Raw genomic sequence first — 23,542 nt, 5'->3', positions numbered from 1 at the left:
TCTGATTGCTGGGGTCTTTCGTTCTGGAGTGAAGGGTAATCTCCTGTAGCAAGGGGATTACTCACCAGCACAGCACCTCCTGCTGGTCAATTTGGGAATTAGCTCTCCAGCCTCCAGATCACCCTCTGCAGGCTGGTGTCTTGCCTGCTGTTAGCCCCCATGTCCCTCCCAGACCCCAATGCCCATTTACCTTGGGGTGCTGCCCCCTGGCAGTGCCCCCACACTCTGGGTCTCTCCTCCCAGGGCAACCCCCACCCTCTATCCCCACCTTGCCTCAGTGGCGACTGCCAGTCATCATCTAGCCCCCACTTACTGGGGCAGACGGCAGCCTGTAAACCACTCATCATCAGCTGCCTTTGCCTAACCCCTGGCTACCCCTTTGCAGCCCCAGTACTTCTGTAGGCCTTGCACAAGGCCTGCAGCCGGGGGAGTTACCAGGCTGGAGCTCCCCAGCACTACTCTTCTCAGGAACCCTGCTCAGCTCCCAGGCAGTCAGGTCCTTCTCACGAGAGAGAGAGAGAGGGCCTAAGCTGTTGGCTCACAGCCCTTTTATAGGGCCAGCTGTGGCCTGATTGGGGCATGGCCCCAGCTGTGGCTGCTTGCCCAATCAGCCTAGCCTTTTCTCTCAGCCCCAGCCCTCTCCAGGGGCTGGCTTTTAACCCCTTCTGAGCCAGAGCAGGGTGACTGCCCCGCTACATCCCCCCAGAATAGCACAGGCTCAGGAGGTGGCTTAAAGGCACCTTACTGGCACCCCTGAACAATGAGCTCTGTGCTGCACCCCTCAGAGCAAAAAAATGATGAGATATGTTTTCCATTTCTATAATGATGTGCTAAAAAATCACTGTATTTGGCCTATGTTATAGTGGCTACTGTTGTTTTTACCAAGGAGATGATCTGAACATGTTTCCACATCACTGTGATTTTACAGAGCCTCTGAGCTATGCCTTTTATTTCCAAGCAGGATTTTATTCCTTTAATGCTTTGGCTGGAAGGTGTGTGTTTGAGGGGGGAGGGGGGTACTTTACTTTGCTGGTTTCGGTTTACAGGATTGCTGGTGGACAATCAGTCTGTCTGGCAGGAAAGTACGCCCACAAATATCACATGGAACTAACTGGCTCTGGGCACTGTTCCAGGCAGCCTCATTTAGAGCATCAAGATCATAGAAACCTTTGGCTGGAAAATTAGAAAAGAAAGTATTAGTTTTCATTCTGGAGAGCCATATTCAGCTCTTTATGGAAAATATTTTCAGGAAATACCTGTTGACTGAGCCTTTTAGTTTTAACCAAATCATCTTGCTTTTGCAAAAAAAAAAAAAAAAAAAAAAAAAAAAAAAAAGCCCTGCTTATAGTCCCTGGGGCTGAATAAAGTTAACTATAAACTCAGTCATTCTGTATTGTACTAAAGCAAGGAGAAAACATTGCTCTTTGTGTTACGGTATGAATTCTTAATTAATTATTTACATCTCTATATACATATTATTATCAGCAAAGTTTCACTTTCTTGGCCTTATTTCAAGTTCTGCTTAATGAGTCTGTATTATCTGACCAAGTGGATGGGAGGAAATGTATGTTGGGTATGTCCCATCTGTGCTTGTCTGAGCAAAGGGCCCAATTCTTCTCCAATTTAAGTCAACAAGAGTATTGCCATTGACTTGAATAGGAGTGAGATTAGCCCAAAACCTCTTATGGACAAATCCTGCAGTTTTTACTCAGGCAAAACACCCACTGAGGTCATTGAGACTGGTTCTGCAGTCCTTTCCTAAACACATATAGTATTTTATTCAACTTTTACTCACAATTATTTCAGTGGGAGTTTACCTGCATTACGAGTACAGGATCAGGCTCTAAAGAAATAGCTGGAGTTTATTTCAGCTACTTAATTTGTATCATAAAACCTTGTTTTCTTTCACCTTGTCTTCAAACTGCGAGCACCAGTCTATTTAAAAAAGCTCCCATGCATTTTTAAAATATTCCATGGTTTCTGTCACTGGCACGATATGGATCTCTTCAGGAAGGGCCCAGGCAGTTTTAATATGATTCATATCCAGCAGTTCACATAACCACAATAAGCCTTAGATCTCTTAATATGCCTGTTCCTAATGTTCTTTTTGCTAGATGAGCAACCGACTGGTGTTTCTTTCTTTGGCTGAGGCAAATACCCCTTTCTTTTGCAGGAAATGAATGTGTATTTTCTGTACTTTGGAAAGTTTATTGAATAAAAAGAGAGAGACAGAAAAGGAAAGGAGGTGACTTTCTCCCTACAGGCATTTGTTGCATTCAGAAAACAAAAAAACTGCAATCAGTCCAGTGGTTCTCTCCAGTCACACTTATTTTTTTTTTAAAAAAAAAATGTCAATTATACAAAGTTTTATGTAAACAGATCTCATTTTGGTACCTCTCTTTAGAACACTGCTTGTTCCATTCACCAAAAAGGCTACCCCCCTCCTTCATTTATAAAACTGTGAGACATGTGGGGTGTGTGAGTGTGTGGTTTGGGTGGTAGTTTGCATTTTCTGTATGATTGGAATCATCTTAGCAAAAAAGAACAAAAGGAAGATTATTTTCTTGGGGACAGGAGAGTGGGGAGCACATAGTTTTTGCTCAAACATGGTTCTATTCAGCCTATCAGCAGCAGACATTTAGGACCATATTGTGGAAGCTGTCAAGTGCCTCCTGGGGATCTGTGGGCACATAGCACCTCACAGTAGGTACTCAACATCTTGTAGGACTGCATAGGAGTGAGGCAACATGCAGATTCATAAAGGTGCATCCTGCTGTGCTGATTTCTTTAAGGGCAGATGCAGATGTAGAGCGCTTTGAGTTTGTCAAGGTTCCTCCCCCACTCTGAACTCTAGGGTACAGATGTGGGGACCTGCATGAAAAACCTCCTAAGCTTATCTTTACCAGCTTAGGTCAAAACTTCCCCTAGGTACAAAATATTCCACCCTTTGTCCTTGGATTGGCCGCTACCACCACCAAACAAATACTGGTTACTGGGGAAGAGCCGTTTGGACACGTCTTTCCCCCCAAAATACTTCCCAAAACCTTGCACCCCACTTTCTGGACAAGGTTTGGTAAAAAGCCTCACCAATTTGCCTAGGTGACTACAGACCCAAATCCTTGGATCTGAGAACAATGAAAAAGCATTCAGTTTTCTTACAAGAAGACTTTTAATAAAAATAGAAGTAATTAGAAATAAGAAATCCCCCCTGTAAAATCAGGATGGTAGATACCTTACAGGGTAATTAGATTCAAAACACAGAGAACCCCTCTAGGCAAAACCTTAAGTTACAAAAAAGATACACAGACAGAAATAGTTATTCTATTCAGCACAATTCTTTTCTCAGCCATTTAAAGAAATCATAATCTAACATGTACCTAGCTAGATTACTTACTAAAAGTTCTAAGACTCCATTCCTGGTCTATCCCCGGCAAAGACAGAATATAGACAGACACACAGACCCTTTGTTTCTCTCCCTCCTCCCAGCTTTTGAAAGTATCTTGTCTCCTCATTGGTCATTTTGGTCAGGTGCCAGCGAGGTTACCTTTAGCTTCTTAACCCTTTACAGGTGAGAGGAGATTTCCTCTGGCCAGGAGGGATTTTAAAGGGGTTTACCCTTCCCTTTATATTTATGACAGAGTTAAACCAGCCTGAGTAGAGCACAGTAGGGAAAGCGCTGCAATCTGTCCACACTGACAGCTGCAAGCGCACTGGTGTGGCCACATTAGCAGCTCTTGCAACGGCCACAGAGAGCAGTGCATTGTGGTAGCTATCCCAGCATGCAAGTGGCTGCAACGTGCTTTTCAAATGGGGGTGGGATGGGGTGGAGTGTGACAGGGAGTGTGTTGTGTGTATGTGGGGGAGAGAGAGTGGGTTTTGGGGGGGCTGCAAGCATGTCAGCATGCTGTCTTGTAAGTTCAGACAGCAGCAGACCTCCTCTCTTCCCCCCACCTCTCTCGCTCACACATAGCATTCCACAGTAATGGTTGCTTTGTCTTGGAGCAGATAAGCAGCCGGCTGTCAGAAACGGAGCTTTCCAAGGGTGAATCCGCATTCCTGCAGCGATTCCAAAACAATGAGAAGAGTGGCCACTTGACTTAAGGGGATTATGGGACGTTTCCGGAGGCTGATCAGAGTGCAGTAATGCAACACCTTGTTCACACTGATGCCCGGGCATTTCAGCCAAGGCGCACCAAGCATTAATCTTCTTGCCGAGGTGGAGTACCAGGAGCACTCTAGCCGTGGAGTCAGAGTGCTCTACGTGCCTTGCCAGTGTGGATGAGTAGTGAGCTAGGGTGCCTGGGGCTGCTTTAATGTGCTCTAACTCGCAAGTGTAGCCAAGCCCTAAGAGTAGATACTTTCTTTTTTTCCCACTTCCCCAAGATAGCTAGTGGCTCAGAATGCTGCTGTTCCACAAAACCTTGAAGTATTCCTTTTTTACCCAGCCATGCCCTCCTCTGTCAGATCTAGTCCTCTATCTTTTTCTCTTATTTTTACTCCCGGTATGTAGTAATAAAAGTGACAATCATAAAAAGAGCTAGTGAAATGAAAATGTCTTCTCAGAGTATGTCTTCACTGCAGAATTAACTTGGGTTAATTCAGGCACTCAGGTTAGCCAAGTCTGGCTGAGAGCAGCCATACTGCAAAACAATACTCGAGTTATTATGTCCTCACTGTTGCTGCACTCACCTGTATCTGTTGCTGAGACTCCTGGGAGCATATCCCATGGTTCTTTGTGCTGTAGTCAGCAGAGCCACTCTCCAGGGGAAAATGTGGGAAGGAACTGGAGGGCTATCAACACTTTGAATGAGTTAGCCTACATCCTCACTGCAAACTGGGTGGGTCACCAGCACGAGTGAAAGCAGAACCCTGGCTCTAACCCACACCTCACGCTTGCCAGCAAATCCAGGCTGAAAGCATCACTCAAGATGGGAAAGAGGGTTTTATGTGTGGACAGGAGGGAGGTTTACAGGCAACACTCAAATAACAGCTGGAGCTAACTCTGCTGTGAAGACATATGCACAGAGTAAATGTAAGGGTTCAATCCTGCAAGGCACTGGGCACTGCCAATTCTCATTGATCTGGGGAGGGGAAGTGAGGAAACTCTGCAACTTGCAGAATCACGCAAAATTGCAATAACTGAATAAGTGAGAGGAAATGAATGTTTATTTTATGTCACATACAGTATTTTCCACTGTAGTTAGGCTTCCATATGTCACAGTGGGAAGTGTATTTGTATTAAGCTATTAGGGTTTAGAGACAGTAGAAAGATCAATGCAACTGTCTTATTGCATAAGGTATTGTAATTTATATCTATATATATATATAATGAAGAGCAAAATGCTGTACTGTAGTGTATACAGTAGCTGCTTTTAAAATGTCAACATGTGCTAATAGTTACTACATAGTTAGCATTGGTATTACCACTAGGGTAGGGTTAAAACTCTGGTATCTCAGACACCATTTTGCGGTTACCATTGGCAAATGTTAGTTTGGTTTTAAATGGCCAACATTATAGGTGTGAAAGCTGGCTGAGGTATTAGTCCCCAAATTGCTCTTGCCTGAGGATATTTTGTTCTAATGAATACATATGTCAGTGTGACACTAAGCACCCCGTGTATTCACACCCTACATGCTGTTGTACTAAATTCTTTGTACAAAATATGCCTTGTGAGGTATCATTTGAAAACTTATATCTGACTGATCATGTGATGTATGTACCCTGTGGGTATTAAAAGATATGGATATATGCTAGAATTATGACTAAAGAGTGTTTAAAACAGGTATGTGAGGAAGAGTTGTTAAACAGGTCTATGTTAAACAAAAGAAGGTGTCAGAGTAGCAGCCGTGTTACTCTGTATCTGCAAAAAGCTACAGCTCTGAAGTGAGCTGTAGCTCACGAAAGCTTATGCTCAGATAAATTTGTTAGTCTCTAAGGTGCCACAAGTACTCCTTTTATTTTTAAAGGCAGGTGTCTTTACCTCAATTTACATACAACAAGTAAACATCAAGACAGCAGGGGGAAGAGATGGCAGGAAACAGAACAATTTGCATTTCAGCAAACACAAGCCGGGGAAGAAAGAGCATGGAGCTCCCTCAGCATCAGACTATTTGTTGCCTTCCTTACAGCTTGAATACATTTTACTTTGAGGGGTAACCCTCAGAAGAATTCATTTAAAGGTTTATGGGTCTATAAAGACAAGGGCTGAAGCTCAAGTGATAAGCAGTTGCATCAACTGATTGTATACAACATTACTGTGTTACAAAAGTATTTAGAGCCGAGGTCTTTTCTCAAAGCTAATGACACCCTGGTGATTAATATCATTGTGAAATGCCTGTATTAACACTATATAAGGAATTATGGAGACTCATTGATACTATGTTTTAAAGTCTGTGGCCAAACAGGGAGAAACAGATTCCCTCCCAGACAGGAGAGAAGGTAACTATTTATCTGTCTCCTATGTAAATTAAGTATGTTGGAATCAAAACAACAGAAGTTTGTGATGCAGTGTGCTCTCCACGTAACTGAAGAGAGTAACATAGGTCAGATGGCCCAATTAGGCTGCAAACTGGAGGACATTTAGGCTGAGAGGAAAGCCCTAATCAAAGGAAACTCATCTGTTCAGGACAGGTGGGGATTTTATAGCATTCAGGGAACTTGTAGCAGAAAGGAGGCTGCTGGGAGGAGGGCTGTAGACACCCAAAATCAACCTTAAGGATGTATTAGAGAAGTATTGAAATGGTAAACAGGGCCATTCTTGTAGATAGTTATCAAAGCCATGTTAAAGTAGATTAAATTATTTGAAATGTAAACCTGTATTATTAGAGAATGAGAAGAAGATACTAATTGTATTTGTCTGTGTTTACTTTTATCTTGTTAGATGTTAACAGTGTAACCATATTAGCTTGTGGATGATAAACATCTATTCCTGTCTGTTACTATATTCTATGGATTCAGAGATCAAAAGGGAATGTTAACATTTAGATGAAATTTGTGATGTAATAATATCATTGTCTTTATGTCTCTGAAGTTTGTAGTAAAATTACCTATGAACTGCTTGAATGGTTAATAACCTTATCCTAATAAATGCAGCTAGTTACTGGTCTGTGTCTAGTAAATAGAGATCTACGTCAAAGCAATGATGTGCATTACCTATTCTTCATTCAAGGAATGCCCGCTCTGTTATCTGCTGTCAAAAGGCTATCATAGCCTACTAGAGGACTATAAATGAACTCTAGGTCCTGATCCTTGCCATCTCAGAACTGCTTAAACTTTTTCAGGGGAAGTTCAAGCCACAAGACTGAGGTCTCCAGGTACCCTGGACTGTCCCTGCAAATTCTTATGGAAGAATTTGAACAAAGTCTATACATGGATTGCCTATTATTAAACTGATTCTGGAAGGAGTTTTTGCAAATCAGCAGCTCACCATCTTTGCTATGACCTAAGAACTTTATTCATATTTGTAGGTATAATGATCTTTTAACCACAGTAACGCTTTCTTTTCCTTTTAAATAAATCGTAGATTAGTTAATAAGAATTGGCCATAAGAGTGTATTTGGGTAAAATCTGAAATATTCATTGACCTGGTTAGTAATGTGTCCGATCTCTTGGGATTGGTAGAACTTTATATATGGTTTAGATTTTAAGTAATCCACACCATATTTGACCTGGCTGTCTGGGTGGGAGCCAAAGGCTGGATTGCTAAATGGGAACGATATTTTAGCTCCTTGGTAACCAGTAAGGTCTTACAGAAAGTGTTTTTTGACTGGCTTGGTGAATCTAATTATAAGAATAAACCACCAGTTTGGGGGATTTGCCCCATTCTTTGCGGTTCACCCTGATTGACCATTCTCAGCGTGGCCCCTCCAGTGGCCACAGTCACTCCCTAACTTGTCTGGATTGCACCCTGAACCCTGTAACAGTTGTACTTGCATATTGATCTTGGATGAACTGTCCTGCTTGAAAATGTGCCTTCCTATGGTGCAGAAAGTAGCCCAGAGTAATGCCCGTGAAGGACTTAGTTACGAAGCAGATCGCAAATGGCTGGTTTTAGATTCAGAAGGGATTGACATATAAGGGGCCCTTACTTGAGAGGCACAGAGCACCTGTAACTGACACTGATTTGGCAAAAGAAAAAATAGGATGCTTAAAACAAGCTAAACTCTATCACAAATAGATTGTTTCATACGAATGAACACAAAATTACATGTAAAACATTTCTCTCTCTTTAAAACTACTTTTTCCCTCCAACTTACACCCTCCCATTTCCTCTTGTTTGGTCTGTAGCTTACCTCCTAAGGATCTGACTTCTGGCTTTTTAGGTTCAGGTCTTCGTAAATGTTTGGGTAGCATGTCATTCTCGTTATGCCATTTTTTCAGACATTGTGGTTCATGGATGCCAATAGATTTAGTTCCAAACTCACGGCCACATATATAACAAACAACAGTGGGTGGCCATCTGATGGCTGGCGGCTGCAAACAACAATTGCAGTAAAGAAGCATTATTGTTTTCAGAACTCATTTTAGACAGTAACGATTTTAATGGAAAATGATCATATTTAAGGAACTGATCCAAAGCTCACAAAAATCAGTGGGAGTCTTTCTGTTGACTTCAGTGGGCTTTGGTTCAGGCCCTAAACCCATAAAGGTCCCTCCTTTATTAAATGGCCACTTGAGCAGGTAGATGCTCCAGACTCTGGGCTGAAAATTCATGGATGTCACTTCATTATTCTTCGACTGGTTAGTTTTAAAGCCTTCTACTCCTACCATCACAGTCATACCCATGGCAGTGGGTCAGCATACTAAATAAAAAATTATAGTTTAAGTATGGGATCAAGCAGAAAAAGAGTAGTTTAACTCAGGAGAAAATAATTATTTAAAATAAGATACCTCCAATGATATTGGGGGGAACACAAAAGGGTCACCATCAAAGCAAATAGCTTTCTCTTTAAAAAGGTTTCCCTAGGGGAAAGGGGTAACTTTTTATCTCAGATCCACCACACTTTCATTCTGAAGTGACAGGCCATCATTACCATTGGATAGACACAAGGGGGGGGGGGCGAGATAATCTCTCTTATTGGATCAACTTCTGTTGGTGGAAGGCACAAGCTTTCAAACTACACAGAGCTACAACACTGCAAAAAGTTGCCATTGGATGACTGCTTGTGGCTTATGTGAGAACGAGTTAGTGGTCTCAGTCCTGTGCCAGCCACATCACAAAAAGACATCCTCATCACAAAACTCACTGTTGCAGTTGGCACTCTTTCTGGCACTCTCAGCAGAAAGGCTAGAGACTGAATAAGCACATCTAACCAAGCCTTGGAAATTGTCCCTCAAGATCATAGCTGAAGCACCTTGGTGGAGGAGAGTAGGGAAGTCTGATAAAAGATGTACTGTAGCCAGAAGTCTACATGGGCTTTATTTAGAAACGCACGTTAAAAAAATGTAAGAAAAAATGGCTCCTTATTATAATTTTCAACAGCATGCAAATATTTTTCTAAAGAAAACTGAAGACCAGAGAGAAACATCAGAACTGAATTAGATCACCTTCAGGATGGCACGATACCTGTCCTGAACCCATGCTACATGTTAAATTCTCTCCTACCTCCACAGATACACATACTAGAGCTAACTAAAATACAAAATGTGAAAGAAAATTCTCCTTGCTATTTGTAATAAGAGATGATTGTTAAACTATGGAATCTCTGTGATGGTGAGTTTCTTTGGGATTTTTAAAACCACTGCTATTTAACATCAATTTCTATTCCTCCTTAAACTGTCCTGCCCAAATGTCACATTTTGAATGATCGTTGTTTGGAAGTAAATTATTTTTGGAAATCATCAGATCCCAGTTCAAGGAATTTTCCAACCCAGACTACTCATAGGACAGTTACTAAACAGTCTGCTACTTACTGTTCACGGTTTTGTTTTTCACTTGTAAAAAGAGTGATCACATTAATGCCCAATGTCATGAGGAAATATGTCCTCATAAAAATAGCTCCAAATACCTGACAAAGTCATTAAGACTTTCTTCTAGTGAGTGTCCTTTTTTACAAGGTTATGACCATTTATTGTCTTCACTACCATGAATACAATTATTAAACTCAAAGGCTATATATTTTCAACAATGAACAAAATATGCACAGTAATTTCTTTTTCCAAGTCTGTTTTGTAGAACATAGTACTTACCTGAGAGGTATATTTTTGATTTGTTATGGCATTCAATTTGACTGGGTCACAAACTTCCCTTAAGAGCATAATAATTTTTCATCTAGTACTGGACGAGCCAAAAGTTCCCACTCATCAAATTATCTACCTAACTGAATGACAGGGTACCAGAATTCTGACCAGCACTGCTCACATGTGAACAATGGAGCAGAGAAAGAAGTATAAAAGATTAATAGCAGAATCAGGCTCCTGGAAAGCAGACTTTTTTTCACCCATCCCAACCTGTCCGACAGTTAAGGACATTAGCGTAGGGGTGGAAGTCTCTCTAGTATGAATCTTATTAGTATCAGAAAGATTGTCTCTTTGTCACAGGCTATCATAATGACCTCAGTGCGGGACTGGCCATACTGACAGGAATGGTGTAGAATAGAAGCCAGAACTGACCCCTATATTTATCTAGTTAAGTGTAGTAATAAAAAGGTAATTCTGTTTGACACCGTAGATAAATACATATGTAATCGCATGGGAATTATCTGAGTTTTCCATTTTATTCAAAAAGTGCTACCTTTTTGAAACTCAGAAGTAAAGTGCATGGTACTATAGAGAGGAGAGAGGGGAACCTCCACACCCATCGTGATATTTCTTAATGAAACTCATTCAAATGTTTTATTGTCCATTTTTATCTATCCTTTTCTATGTCCTCATATTTTTGTGAATTACCTTCTAACAAAGTGTCCAAATCAGCTCCTGCTGAAATTAATGGAGAGTTTGTCATTGACTTCGATGAGAGCAGGAGCAGGCCCATGTTGTTTGGCAATACATGCTATTTGAAAAAGTTCTAATTCTATGATCTCATTACACAGTTTTGTGGAAGATCAGGTGAAATAAAGATTTTGCTGGAGTGCCAGACTGATTCTGTGTTAAAATGTACAGTAATGCAGAAGAGAGAGGTGGCTAACATTTTTATTTTGTGGGTAAAACATTACAGTAGGGAATAAACAGCAGATGGCAGCACCAGATGCTACAGATCCAGCTGGTAGGATTTTAGGATTAAAGTTATCACCATCTGTTGCCAAAGAAAGCAGAAAAAGAACATTTATAGCACTTCATTAATATCCATCTGCATAGGAAGTAGCAACCATTTTTTTTTCTATGAAAGAGTAGTGCATTCTCTGTAGTACACGACTGGATTTAAATAATATAATTATGTGCCTTACTAACAACATCTTAATGTATCACTATATAATCCAAATAGGATCCAAGAAGAGGGATTTCAGAACTGATTTAATCTCCGAAAGTCAATTAGGCATAGGCTATTGTTTGGTTTATATATCGTCAGACTCAATTAATGTAAATGAGTCCATAGTTTCCATTAAAATCCATACTTTGGATTAAAAAACAACTTTGAACTAACAAATCAGTAATACATCAACTAGCTTTCTCTACAGCTGGACAACAGACTTGGCAGAGGATTAGAAGAAAATCAGAGCTAGCATAAAAACAGTGGGCCAGATTGTTTGCTTCCCCATGGTTGCTTTATCCTGCATTGGTGGCACATAGAAGCCCAAGAGGTGCTTTAGTGGTACCAACTGGTTCAGGATTCTCCAGTGTGGAGGAATCCCCAGGTGGTGCAGAGTCTGTATAACTGACCCTACCTCACCCTCTGATCCAACTCCCCGCACAGGGGACTTGCAAAGGGGAAGGTGTGTGGCAGCACATCCCTTCATTTCAGTGATACTCAGTTGTAATGACTCCTTTAGACCACTGGAAACAGGGACAAATTAGAGCAGCCATGAGGTTCCTCTGGCTAGTGCTAGCCCAGAATTGGGGTATGCAAGTTTATGCTCCTTGAAGTCTTTAAACCACGATTTGAGGACTTCAATAGCTCAGACATAAGTGAGAGGTTTTTCGCAGGAGTGGGTGGGTGGGATTCTGTGGCCTGCGTTGTGTAGGAGGTCAGACTGGATGATCATAATGGTCCCTTCTGACCTTAGTATCTATGAATCTATTGATGGTCTCTGATTATAAATGTTAATGTAACCGTTGGCACAGAGACTCTCTTAATATATATATTTTACTAAATATTCATAAAAGGACCTCATTCAGCAAAACACTTGATTTTACACATGTGCTTAATTGACTTGCTGATTCTGGACCAAAGTAGTTTGGATAAATATAACATGGACTGCCCAGGATTATTTTCCTCACCAAGAAGCCCTCTATTAATTTCTTCTGATCCTTCTCCTGTCCCTCAAAGGACATGCCCTGAGGCAACATTCCGTCAGGTGAACAGGGCTGAGATGCAGCTCTTTCTACTTTGCATTAACTAGGTATGACTGCATGTTGTACTTTCCAAACTTCTCCTGCCACCAGCCCAGCTCTTTCCCTCTATGCTGCAAAGCTGTTTGCTATTACTTAATTAGCCATTATTTATTTTTAACATAATATTAACACATTAGTAAATTGTTGTGTAGCTGGCAACATAAACAATAGTTACAAGTATTTGCTGGAAAAATACAGTGAAAACTGGACAAGATGACTAAAAATTAAGCTCTACAGATGGTCTATTTCTTGTGTGGTCTTTATGCTATTCAGAGAATTGAGATGATGTTCCCATTATAATTCTCTCTCTCTTTCCACTCCCATCTCTGCTTTGAAAGTGCAGGTCTACACAGAAGAGAGGTTCTGTAAATGTAAAAATGCAGTGTATGGTTCCTTTTCTAGTACTGCTGAAGAATTCCCATACTAGATGTATTCAATTTACCAGTGAAGAGATTTCTTTTCTTGTGGCCAGCACTGCAAACTCATCCTCAGACCTGAAAATCAAGCTGGGTTCTTTCCATCTTGTGCATCATCACTAATATTACACTGTCAGTCAGACCTGTACAGCCCCCATCAATGTCAGTGGAATGAACAGGTGTAACTGACTGGAAATAAGTAAACAAAGTAATGATGCACAAGAAAGATTAAAATCCAGTTCACGTCATCTTGGCTACACTGGCTGTGCAGTATTAAGAGGAGTAAAAAGCAGTAATAACTTATTTTTGCGAATCAAGTCAGCAGATGTGATTGAATGCACACACATCTGTTGAGTAAGAGGGTATCATTTTTACAAAGTCACTTTTTCCGTAGAATCTTTTCTGTACATCACTATAATTATGGACTTTTTTTCTTTTAATTTTTTTAAAAAATATTTTTCTCTTAATTAATTTTTCTTCTTCAGTAAACATGAAATTGTACACAAAGAGCAACTTTAACTCATATGCATTATAATAGTATTTCATTGTACAATTACACTATATTACATAATGATACAAGCTATTTGGTTGATAATACAATGTAACAATACAAGGTTAATGTACTTTTTTCTACAACCATAGCATTTATATAGCATTTTGCATTACTTCATATATCCTATGCCATGTGAACATGTGGTGAAGAATCCTACTGTCTATTCACCATTGTCTATCTATCTTATGTACTTATATAGCTACTAGTACTGTAGTATCTGAAAAGGAGGACTTGTGAGACTAACAAATTTATTTGAGCATAAGCTTTCGTGAGCTACAGCTCACTTTTACAATCTTTAATGTATTTGTCCTCACAACACCCCTGTGAGCTAGGGAAGTACTATTATAGCCCCCTCCTCACGCACACAGATGGGAAACTGAGACACAGAGATACTAAGGCCCCGATTTATGAAGATATTTAGGCATTGCCACACTCAGCACTGCAAGGCCTAAATAACTTTGATGGCTAAGTCCCATTTTCAAAGGTGACCAAAATGGGAATTAGGCACTGCAATGCTGAGCAGAGCAACACCTAAATATTTCTAAAAATCTGAGCCTAAGTGACTTACCTGGTCTTGTAGGAAATCTGCAACAGAATAAGGATGTGGACATGGGTCTCCTGAATGCTAGACTAATGCGCTAACCACTGGACCATGCATGTTCCCTTTTTTACAGCAGTGTGACTCCATTGAAATCAAATGAAGTTGGATGCTCAGCACTTTTGAAATCAGGCCACGCATTTAGGCACCTAATTATGGATCTAGATGCTTAACTTGAGGCGTTTTTTAAAAAAAAATTCAGCCAAAATAAAGTACCATTCCAAAGTTGGTACAGAGACAAAAAAATATAGGCTCCATTTTGTTAATGCTCATGTAGCTTCTTGCATATAAATTGGAGTTAGAATTGGTCCCATTAATCTTGGCTCCTTCATCAAATTCGGTGGAAAAACTGCAGACTGTTTACTTATTTTTCATTGTATTCTGAGTTGCTGGCTTTGAACATGCAAAACCCAATGATTTTATTCATGGTTAAGTCTAACATTTAAAAAATGTAAATCTCTGGAATGATTAAAGTCCAAGAAAACGTTAGGGCTCGTGTTAATTAAATACAAACATCTGATGTCTGTTAAAACATACTAGAAAATGCAAAGCCTGCTTAAGCAGCTTGACATAATCTCTTAATGACCTATAGTGCCTAATGGCCTCTTCTGGGGATACATCTCCCACAGGAACATGAAAATGAGAACCCAAATATCTCCTTTCAACAAGTAAGATCAAAGAAACAGGGATAAATAGGATTAGAATATTTTATGCCTTCCCTTCCAAACACATTATTCCCCCCTTACTCCACTCTTGCTCAGCTGGTAAGAATTTGCATGGAGCAAAAAGATGCCTTTGAAAAAAGTAGGCCTTGAAATTTAAGATCTGATGAAAGTTCACTCATCTCTAGTCTCTGGGGTATCTATAGCAAAACAATCATGTCTCTTTCATAGGTCATATGCATAATAATTTACCTTGTCTGGTATGGCCCCACTTTTTTGTTGAACTTTACTAGATTGATCAGTATGTGCTGCAGATACAAGGCCAGAGCTAGGGCCTTTAACAGATTTAGGAGGGTTAGAGCTTGAAGGGCCCAGGCCACCATCCTTTGGTCTGCAACTCCTTTGGTGCACAGGGAGACGATCAGGAAGAAAAGTGCGACCACAGTTTTCACAGGGTAAGAGCTGAGGTTGAGCACTCTGATAAGCTGCCTCATGTGCAGCCTTAATATTATAGGTGCCACCAGTGAGGGACTGAGGTTTAGCAGGCTCTGCTCTTCTGAGATGCTTTGGTAATTTGTCATTTTCAATACGCCACTTCTCCAAGCATTTGGGTTCATGTATGGCAAGAGATTGTGACCCAAATTCTCTGCCACAGATATAGCACACTCTAAAGCCGGGTCTCTTTGATGGAATGACTGGGCGCTTCAACTGACTCTGAGACATGTTTGTAGTATTCAACCGTTTTGATATTATTACAGTGCCTGGTCTCCTTTTTCCAGGGCTTGCTTTTACTATGGAATCTAAACTCACTATTTCTGGCAAAACTGTGGGAAGATCTGACACACTGGGTGTCGCAATCTGTTTTGAAGGCAGGATGGTAGAGATATTAGCAGGTTCCCTTCCAGCACTTGGCGGACTTTTATTATGCTTGCTCAAACTCTTTTTCTTTACAGTTGTTTCCATGAAGAATACAATGTTCCAGGAATGTTCTCTCTACTTTACTTGAGATGGCCTTTTTTCAATGTGATGCTCATTTTTGTTGACTTTGCTTCGCAGGGCAGAAGTTATCAGAGTATAAGGGAGCTGCATGGAGTTGAGGCATATTTCCAGCAATCTGATTGTGATGTTTCAGTGACAAGGGTTTGTGGAAGTTTTTTGTTGCAGTTTTTTTGCTTTGCCTTTTTGTTTTGTTTTATCCTGAAACAAATTATATAAGAAGAAATTAATAAACACTATCTCTTGTTAAAGGTTGGCAACCAGGGGTAAAGTAGATTCCATTTGCCTTACCACCATGCTATACTTTCAAGCCCCATAAAAATAAGCAAGGCCATATAAGATGGTCGACCCACAGTGTCATCTGCTAAATTATTTTATTATATAAATCTGAAACTCAAAACTGTAAAATTGTGGGGTGCAAAGCCAGGAGAAGCAAAATATGGATAAAAGGTTTGTATGAACCCAGGTGAATCAAAGCTGCTGAGCTTCATACAACTGTAAACATAACCCAGAATTTGTTACTTTCATTCCTGACCAAAATGATACTTCATGAAATTTCCCAGTGCTAGCGCACAACCCTCATCAGCAGTGTCCACCCTTCATCAACCCATGACCCTGCAGATAGCTCTCTGTAGGTCCACGGATGAGTGTGGGGTGGGTGGGCAGTCCAGGGAGTCATACATCATGTCCTCTCTCTTCTGTCCTGTGTGATTTTAAAAAGCTCTAACTCATTGCGAAATTGCTTTTCTTTTCCTTGAAGCACAGCTCCGCTGGAACCAGGTGCCAGATAATGGAGAGGGACCACTGGGCCCCCAGAATCAAAGCAGAGGCACAAAAGCTCTGTGCAGAAGGCCTTTGCTTTCTATGGAAATCTGCCTTCCTTCCCCCAAAGAAACAACATGGAGGTAACGGCACAGGATTCCCCTTATAGAATTTTCCTTCCCTGGAGTTCCTTGTGGGAGGAGCAATCTGCCCCTCACTTGTCTTCCTCAGAGGCACAAGTTTTTGCCTCCCCGGTTTTCATCTTTATGCTCCTCTTAAAATAGTAATACTTTGCATATCTACAGCATCTATAGTTAAAGAATCGCAAGGCGCTGTACACATATTAGTTAATACTCACAACATCCTTGTGCTCCAGAGAAGTATTGTTCTTATTTTGGAGAGGAAGAATTTAGGCATAGAGAACTAAATTCAGAAGTGATGTAAGTGGGTGCATTCCATTGACCTAACTGCTTATAGCGGGTCTGAGTTTAACCCTTGTCTAGGGCCACACAGCAAGTGACTGTAGATGAGGTGAGAACAGAACAGAAATCTCCTGTTTCACAACCCACTTACCCTGCTGTGCAGTTTGGTCATGAAAGATTACCATGCTTTCCCAATTTTACTAAAGGAACAACAATACTATCAAATCACATTTAAGTTTGATAAACAAAAACTTTAAACGACCCGTGTCTGAGACTACATATAACAGTGCAAGGTCAAAGTCTCCTCTCACTTATACTCGTCTAAACCTGATGTAAATCTGTGTTATATTGATGTAAAATCAGTAAGTTATATTGAAGTAAAATCAGTAAGTAAGAGGGGAATCGGGCTCCTGCCATCCAAAAGGAACATTAAAAATACTGAAAATTTTGACTTGTCATAAAACCAGTTTTTCAGTAAAAAACCCACTCTATCTTTGAAGTCAACCACGATAGAAATATTATGTGCCTCATCTCAAGAAAATACAGGAAATATTGACCATTCCATCTGATCTAAGATTTGTATTTTGATCATTTTTGCATATGTAACATTTAAACTAATGTCTTGCTGTAAATTACTTTTTATCTCCATGACATCATCCTTCAAAGCATTTCTGATTTAGTGTTGACTGGAAGACAAATTCATGGCCACAGATGTAACAAATTTGAAAATCCAGACAGCATTCAGGCAGATGAAGGTGATTCTGCATGAAAGAAAATAATACAAGACATGTAACTGACAGACTAGATAAAACCATTAATATGAAGTTTTGAACTACATGTATTTTTTTAATTGAACTTTAAATTCACCATGCAACTGGGAAATTAAATTAACAATGAAGTTTGAATCATAACACTTCCTTGGAGAAAGCAACAAAATAAACTGTACATCCTTTGATACAAGATATTAGGCTGTAATTTTAGCAAGGTTTCTGGGAACAACTAAATAAAAAATAAACATACAACCATATATTTTGTTCATTTTGGATTAATTTTGTACAGTGATTGTATACCAATAAAAATACAGATTCCTGCTGGAACTGTACTTTTTCAGCTTACCATTTATGACACTCCTTGAGCTCAATTTTCAAACTTGGTTTCCTGAAAGTGAAATTTTCAGTGAAACTTTGTGGAAATGGAACCTTAATGACCAAAATAAATCTTTATTAATGTCTACGCCTGTTAGCACAGCACAATTGTGGGAGTGGGAGATGGATTCTCCTCTGAGTTCCATATCATCAGCAGAATTGCAAAGCCGGTTCTCATAGCAGCGCCAAATTCTGCTCTCAGCTATGCTTGAGCAATTCTGTTGAAGATGAACTTTATTAATGGGGGTGATGCATATGCAGAAAAAAGAACCCAACTTGACTTTTAGAACCCAAGAGGGTCTTGCAAGTTTTACTTGTAAACATAGCAAATGGAATATGCATGAAATGGAGGCATTAAAAACAAAGAAGCACAAAAAACAGAGATGCATGATGCTGTTTTTACGGAGTCACTTTTCAGAGTAAAACTTCACTGTATAAGCTGCACTGCCAAACACCCTCAACATGCCCTACTTTACTGAGAGTTCAGAGGGTTCAGCACTGCACATGAAATGCTAAATGACTCACGTGATCACAATCATTACTAGAATATCCAGATCCCACATCTGGATACTCAGATAGACATTTAAATGTGTAAAACAGGCATTTTCTAAGAAGATATTTAGATTTTGAAGAAATTGCCCATTTTCCATGCCTAAGTGCTGATCTGAGTATTCAAATATAGGTGTGGGTGTTCCTGTTTATTAATGTAATCACTTATATTGCAACCATCATGAAATGTATTGCTAACAGTTGGTCATAAGAGACCATTCACTCCCATGACCAATACCAAGCACAATGAACATCCCAGCAGCTTTTAATGAGATTGCTACTTAGCATTTATATCAAATTTCAAGTTGCTTCACAATTTCAAAACACTAAATCATTGATTAATTAATCCTCACGGGTTGAAACTAAGCTTTATTGTCCCAACTGTACGGCTAGGGAAACTGATAAGGAGATTTTAAGTGACTTGCCCAAAGCTTCACAGTGTCAGTGGAATAGCCAAGATTTGGACTGTGTACTTCCTAACTACTAGTCCTATGCTCTGAACACTAAACCTGTTAAAATCAGTGAAATACCATCTCAGATAAATGCATCTTCTGCTGCAGCTACATATTCAACAACCAGAATCCTTTGTACCTTTGTAGTACTTGACATTGGAAGATCTCAAAGCCTTTACAAACATGAATGAACTAAGCTTCACAACAAGCATGTAGGATAAGTACTGTTATCACTGTTTAACAGATGAAGAAACTGAGGCACAGAGAGGTTGAGTGACTGACATAAGCTCACACAGCAAGTCTGTGGCAGTGTCAGGGATAAAATCTAGATCTTCCAACTATCTGACCATTCTGCTTCCTAATGGCCCCAGAGCCAGGCTCTGGACAATCACAAGAGGGAGCAAATTCTGAAGCAAAGGACTTGGCTATTCACTTTCAAGAATTCAGCTCTCAGCATGTTTGAATATTGTGATTTTTGCCTTTCTTATAGTTTCTGTAAATTGTCCCCTTGATTTATGTATGTATTTTACATGCGAGTCCTATTAAATGCAAGGTGAGCTATGTGAATACCATTCTCAACAAATTTCAGAGTAACAGTAACTGCAGAAGACTGCAGTTTCCACGATATGCTATGCATCCGATGAAGTGAGCTGTAGCTCACGAAAGCTCATGCTCAAATAAACTGGTTAGTCTCTAAGGTGCCACAAGTACTCCTTTTCTTGTTTCTTTATTCTCAACAAACTATTTGACAAATTTAGCTCCCTTTTCTGTTTGCAAATTATCCACAGAGAGTTAGACTTTTACCAATTTGTTAGTTATTCAAAGTTATTTGATAATTTTTACTTATTGGCAAAAAGAAAAGGAGTACTTGTGGCACCTTAGAGACTAACAAATTTATTTGAGCATAAGCTTTTGTGAGCTACAGCTCACTTCATCGGATGCATTCAGTGGAAAATACAGTGGGGAGATTTATGTACATAGAGAACATGAAACAATGGGTGTTACCATACGCACTGTAATGAGAGTGATCAGGTAAGGTGAGCTATTACCGGCAGGAGAGCGGGGGGGGGGGGGGGGGAAGAACCTTTTGAAGTGATAGTCAAGGTGGGCCATTTCCAGCAGTTGACAAGAACCTCAGATGTTCAAGACGCTCAGACGTTTATATATTGTGTATATATAATGAGTCTGCAAGCCCCTTACCTTTCATAGGGCTCTGAATTTTCTGGCCCTTTCTGAAATTACTTCCCTGGGGTTCAACTCTTCACCCTACAAATGACTTTAGTCACTGAATGTGTGGTGGGGTGTGCTCCACAACAGGTGCACATGGTTCCAGATTTGAATTCATTGGCCAACAGAGCCTAGCAATAAGGTTGCTGTAACTACATGACCTTTCAAATAGTAGAAAGGGATTTTTAGGAGGACTACCCATTGAACACAAGTTGGAAGGTAGCCAAGGCCTTTTATCGGGATGAAGGAAATGGAGACACTAACGGGTCACGTGGAGGGAGGAGATAATGGTTGTTGGAGGGTCAGGGGAAGTGAACGTCTGAAAGTTCAGCTAAGTTTTAAAGAGCCTCTGAACCTGGTGTGGTTGTACTCATCATCTTCTGTTCTATTTGCTGGTTTATGTCAGATTGATTATTATGTTACCTGAAAGGATTTGAAAGTAACATCAAGCAATACACTGATTCCCACATGAAGAATGTTGGCTGACTCAAGCTATTTTATTATTAACAGTGAATCAAACAATAAAGGAAGCTATAAACAACATATTAACAATATAACCTATTGTTGGATTCCCAAGCTCTCTGTTGAAATACTTACAGAATTATTCTTCCTTATGGGGATTATACCATTTGATCTACATTTCTTCCTGCCAAATTGACCTTTGTTTGTTGGAAAGTAAATACAAATTCAGTGTGAACTGAAAATATATTTGAAGAGTTCAAAACCCCCTTTCTCTAGCTTAAATCATAAAATACATTGAATTCATTCAGGTTTTTGAATTAATGCTTCTGTGTAAAAGGTAAAATAAAACATTTTTTTCTTTTCTAAATGATACAACATTGGAAACCAGTTATGGTTTGCTATCTTATATAGCTCTGTTAGCCAATATCTGAGACCCCCTGCAGTTCCCATTGAGAGCAGCAATTCTAAAAATAATGAACTAGTCTGATTCAATTAAAAACATATGGAATACAATGGCTTCAGGCTGAAAGTGACACTTTATGTATTACAGACCAGAATCAAAAGTGTGTAATCAATATAAGTTTGACCACCCACATTCCTGTTCTGTATGGGGAACAGGACTTGTAGCATATCAAACTTTTTAACTAATCCTAATCAAGAGTTGTAACAATGGCATCATAACCAATACATGTTATTTTCTCTTAGCTTTTATGTGTGGGTCAAGCATTCAGTTTGAAAGGCTCTAGGTTCAGGAGGAGCATATCTCACTGACATGGCTATTATTCTGATTGTTGTGGACTTCTTTCATGGCTGTGTTGGAACTTGGAACCTCTCTAGATTCTCTTATGTAAAAACCCCTCAAAACCCATTAGTAGGCCATTTTATGAGTTTGGATTCCTTAACTGAATTCTAGGCCAACAAAACACATCTATGCTTAGCAAGGGCCAATGCTAGTAATCCTCAACACTTCACCTTTGCACTTAGCAGGAATGCCACATGGACAATTCACAACCACAGAACAGTATGTATCTTTTGGAAGATCACATAGCATAAGGTCTCCTGGTGCCAGGATAGACTATTGCTTATTCAACAGTAAAATGAAAAATAAGTGAAACTAATTATACCTTCCAAAAAACATTCTGTTTTATAAAATACTAACTTGAAGTCCTACACACTTAAGTCCTTAATCAGTCAAAACTCCCTCTGACTTTAATGGGAGTTTCACCTAATAAGGCCTGTAGAATTTGGCCTATTGCCTTTTTCCCTTCACCATCATATAAGAGTTCATCTGCTCTTGCTGCTTATCCTTTATCTGATGTCTGAGGGCGTCATTTCCCACTTGTAACTCCATATTTATTTTCACATTAATCCATGAAAATGAATGGCGTCTCAAACAGGCTAAAGTAAAAGTTATAATCTCGTTTGTGACATCACATTTGGGTTTTACAGAAATTACAACATGGCAATCAGGTTTCCAACATCACATGAGGCATGGACATTCTTATTATAATTCATTATTCATATTAAAATAGCAATTCGAGGCTCAGGAAAAGGTCAGGGCCCCAGTGTGCAGGGCAATATACAAGCACAGAGTAAGAGACTGCCTGGGCCTTGAAGAGATTATAATCTAAATAGGCAAAACAGACAAAGGGTGGGAGGGGAAACAGCAGCACCGAGACGTGAAATGATTTGCCCAGAGTCATACAGCAGGTCAGTTGCAGAGTCAGGCATTGGTATATCTAATTATAGAATAACTACCAGTTTGGGATGTGAGCCATATTTCTCAGCAGTTTGTCCTGAATCTGGTATTGTCAACTCTGACCCACTGAGGCATGGTGACACCCAGAGCACCCCACAGGGCTGAAGCTGGGAGCCTCGAGCCCCAGCACGCCCCAGGGGGATGAAGCTGGGGGCCCAATGTGCCCCCTGCAGCTGAAGCCCAGGGCGCCCCTCCCCCCACTTCTGGGCCCTGGAATTTTTACAGTATGTTGGGGTTAACTTAAACAGCAGGTTTAGAAGAACACAAAACAACCCACATTTTTTCTGCTCTGCATGTGTAATTTTTTCTGACTTACCTTGTGATTTCAGCACCTAATTCCCTACATACTGATCCCCGCTGTGAGCATCCAGGAGTGGGCAAGGAACTGGAAGCAGCACAGTCCCTTCTCTCTTTCGGGACTTGGAAGGTTAGCATTTTCTGTTGCTATGGTAATGGGAGTCTCCCTTTTGTCTCCCCCACGTTGCCCAGCAACGTGTCAACAAATGTAAATTCACAGAGCTCCTCAGAAGCTGATTGGCCAGCTTCATTGTTTGGTTAGAAAAAGGAAGGAGGAGATGTGTTCAGGAAAAAACAATGGGAGGGTGTCTTTGCAATCCCCATAAGCATCTTCAGTGGAGTGGGATGCCAGGGTGCAGCAGCTGGAGCTCCCTCCAGATCTCCCTCTCGCTGCTCTATCACTGACCTACACCAGGTAAAGAGGAGGGAACAGAACTCTCCCCGCTCTGCAAATACTCCATAATCACTGACCTACATTAGGTGAGGATGTGTAGGATGCAGGAGGAACTGCCGCTGGAATACCTGCCCACACCCACAAGTTGTTATATAGTTATAACATGTATGATGTCAGTGTGTGGTAGGAGATGTAGATGGATACCCTCAAATTAGATAATCAGTCAGCAGTGCATGTGTCATGCCTTGAACTTCCTGGGCACACACCTTCTTCAGCACTGCTAGTACAGCTTTTTACCCCTCTAATCTTCTTCACAGGACAGTTGCCTGTAAATATTGGGCAATCTTGGCTGTTTTTC

At 40.3% G+C, this 23,542-nt stretch overlaps 1 protein-coding gene across 2 annotated transcripts; it reads right to left on the bottom strand.

Annotated features, from left to right (window-relative positions):
• Nucleotides 1–268: 268 nt before the first annotated feature.
• ZNF475 (zinc finger protein 475) lies at nt 269–22,939 on the bottom strand. 2 transcript variants are annotated; one of them, XM_074953027.1, is made up of 6 exons: nt 22,810–22,913; nt 18,016–18,057; nt 17,536–17,660; nt 14,972–15,916; nt 8,293–8,473; nt 269–1,173 (listed from the first exon to the last, which is right to left on the bottom strand). In XM_074953027.1, exons 4-6 carry the CDS (start codon nt 15,680–15,682, stop codon nt 1,022–1,024), a joined length of 1,044 nt encoding a protein of 347 aa, XP_074809128.1. In that variant the 5' UTR covers nt 15,683–15,916; nt 17,536–17,660; nt 18,016–18,057; nt 22,810–22,913; the 3' UTR covers nt 269–1,021. The 2 variants fall into 2 exon arrangements, with proteins under 2 accessions (XP_074809128.1, XP_074809127.1); XM_074953026.1 differs by lacking the exon at nt 18,016–18,057 and having other exon boundaries at nt 22,810–22,939.
• Between the last annotated feature and the right edge of the window lie 603 nt (nt 22,940–23,542).

Source organism: Natator depressus, chromosome 5 (genome assembly GCF_965152275.1).
Source record: "Natator depressus isolate rNatDep1 chromosome 5, rNatDep2.hap1, whole genome shotgun sequence".
NCBI classification, from domain to species: Eukaryota; Metazoa; Chordata; order Testudines; family Cheloniidae; genus Natator; species Natator depressus.
The sequence above is the reverse complement of the archived record's forward strand: the minus strand, read 5'-3'. Positions and strand labels throughout refer to the sequence as shown.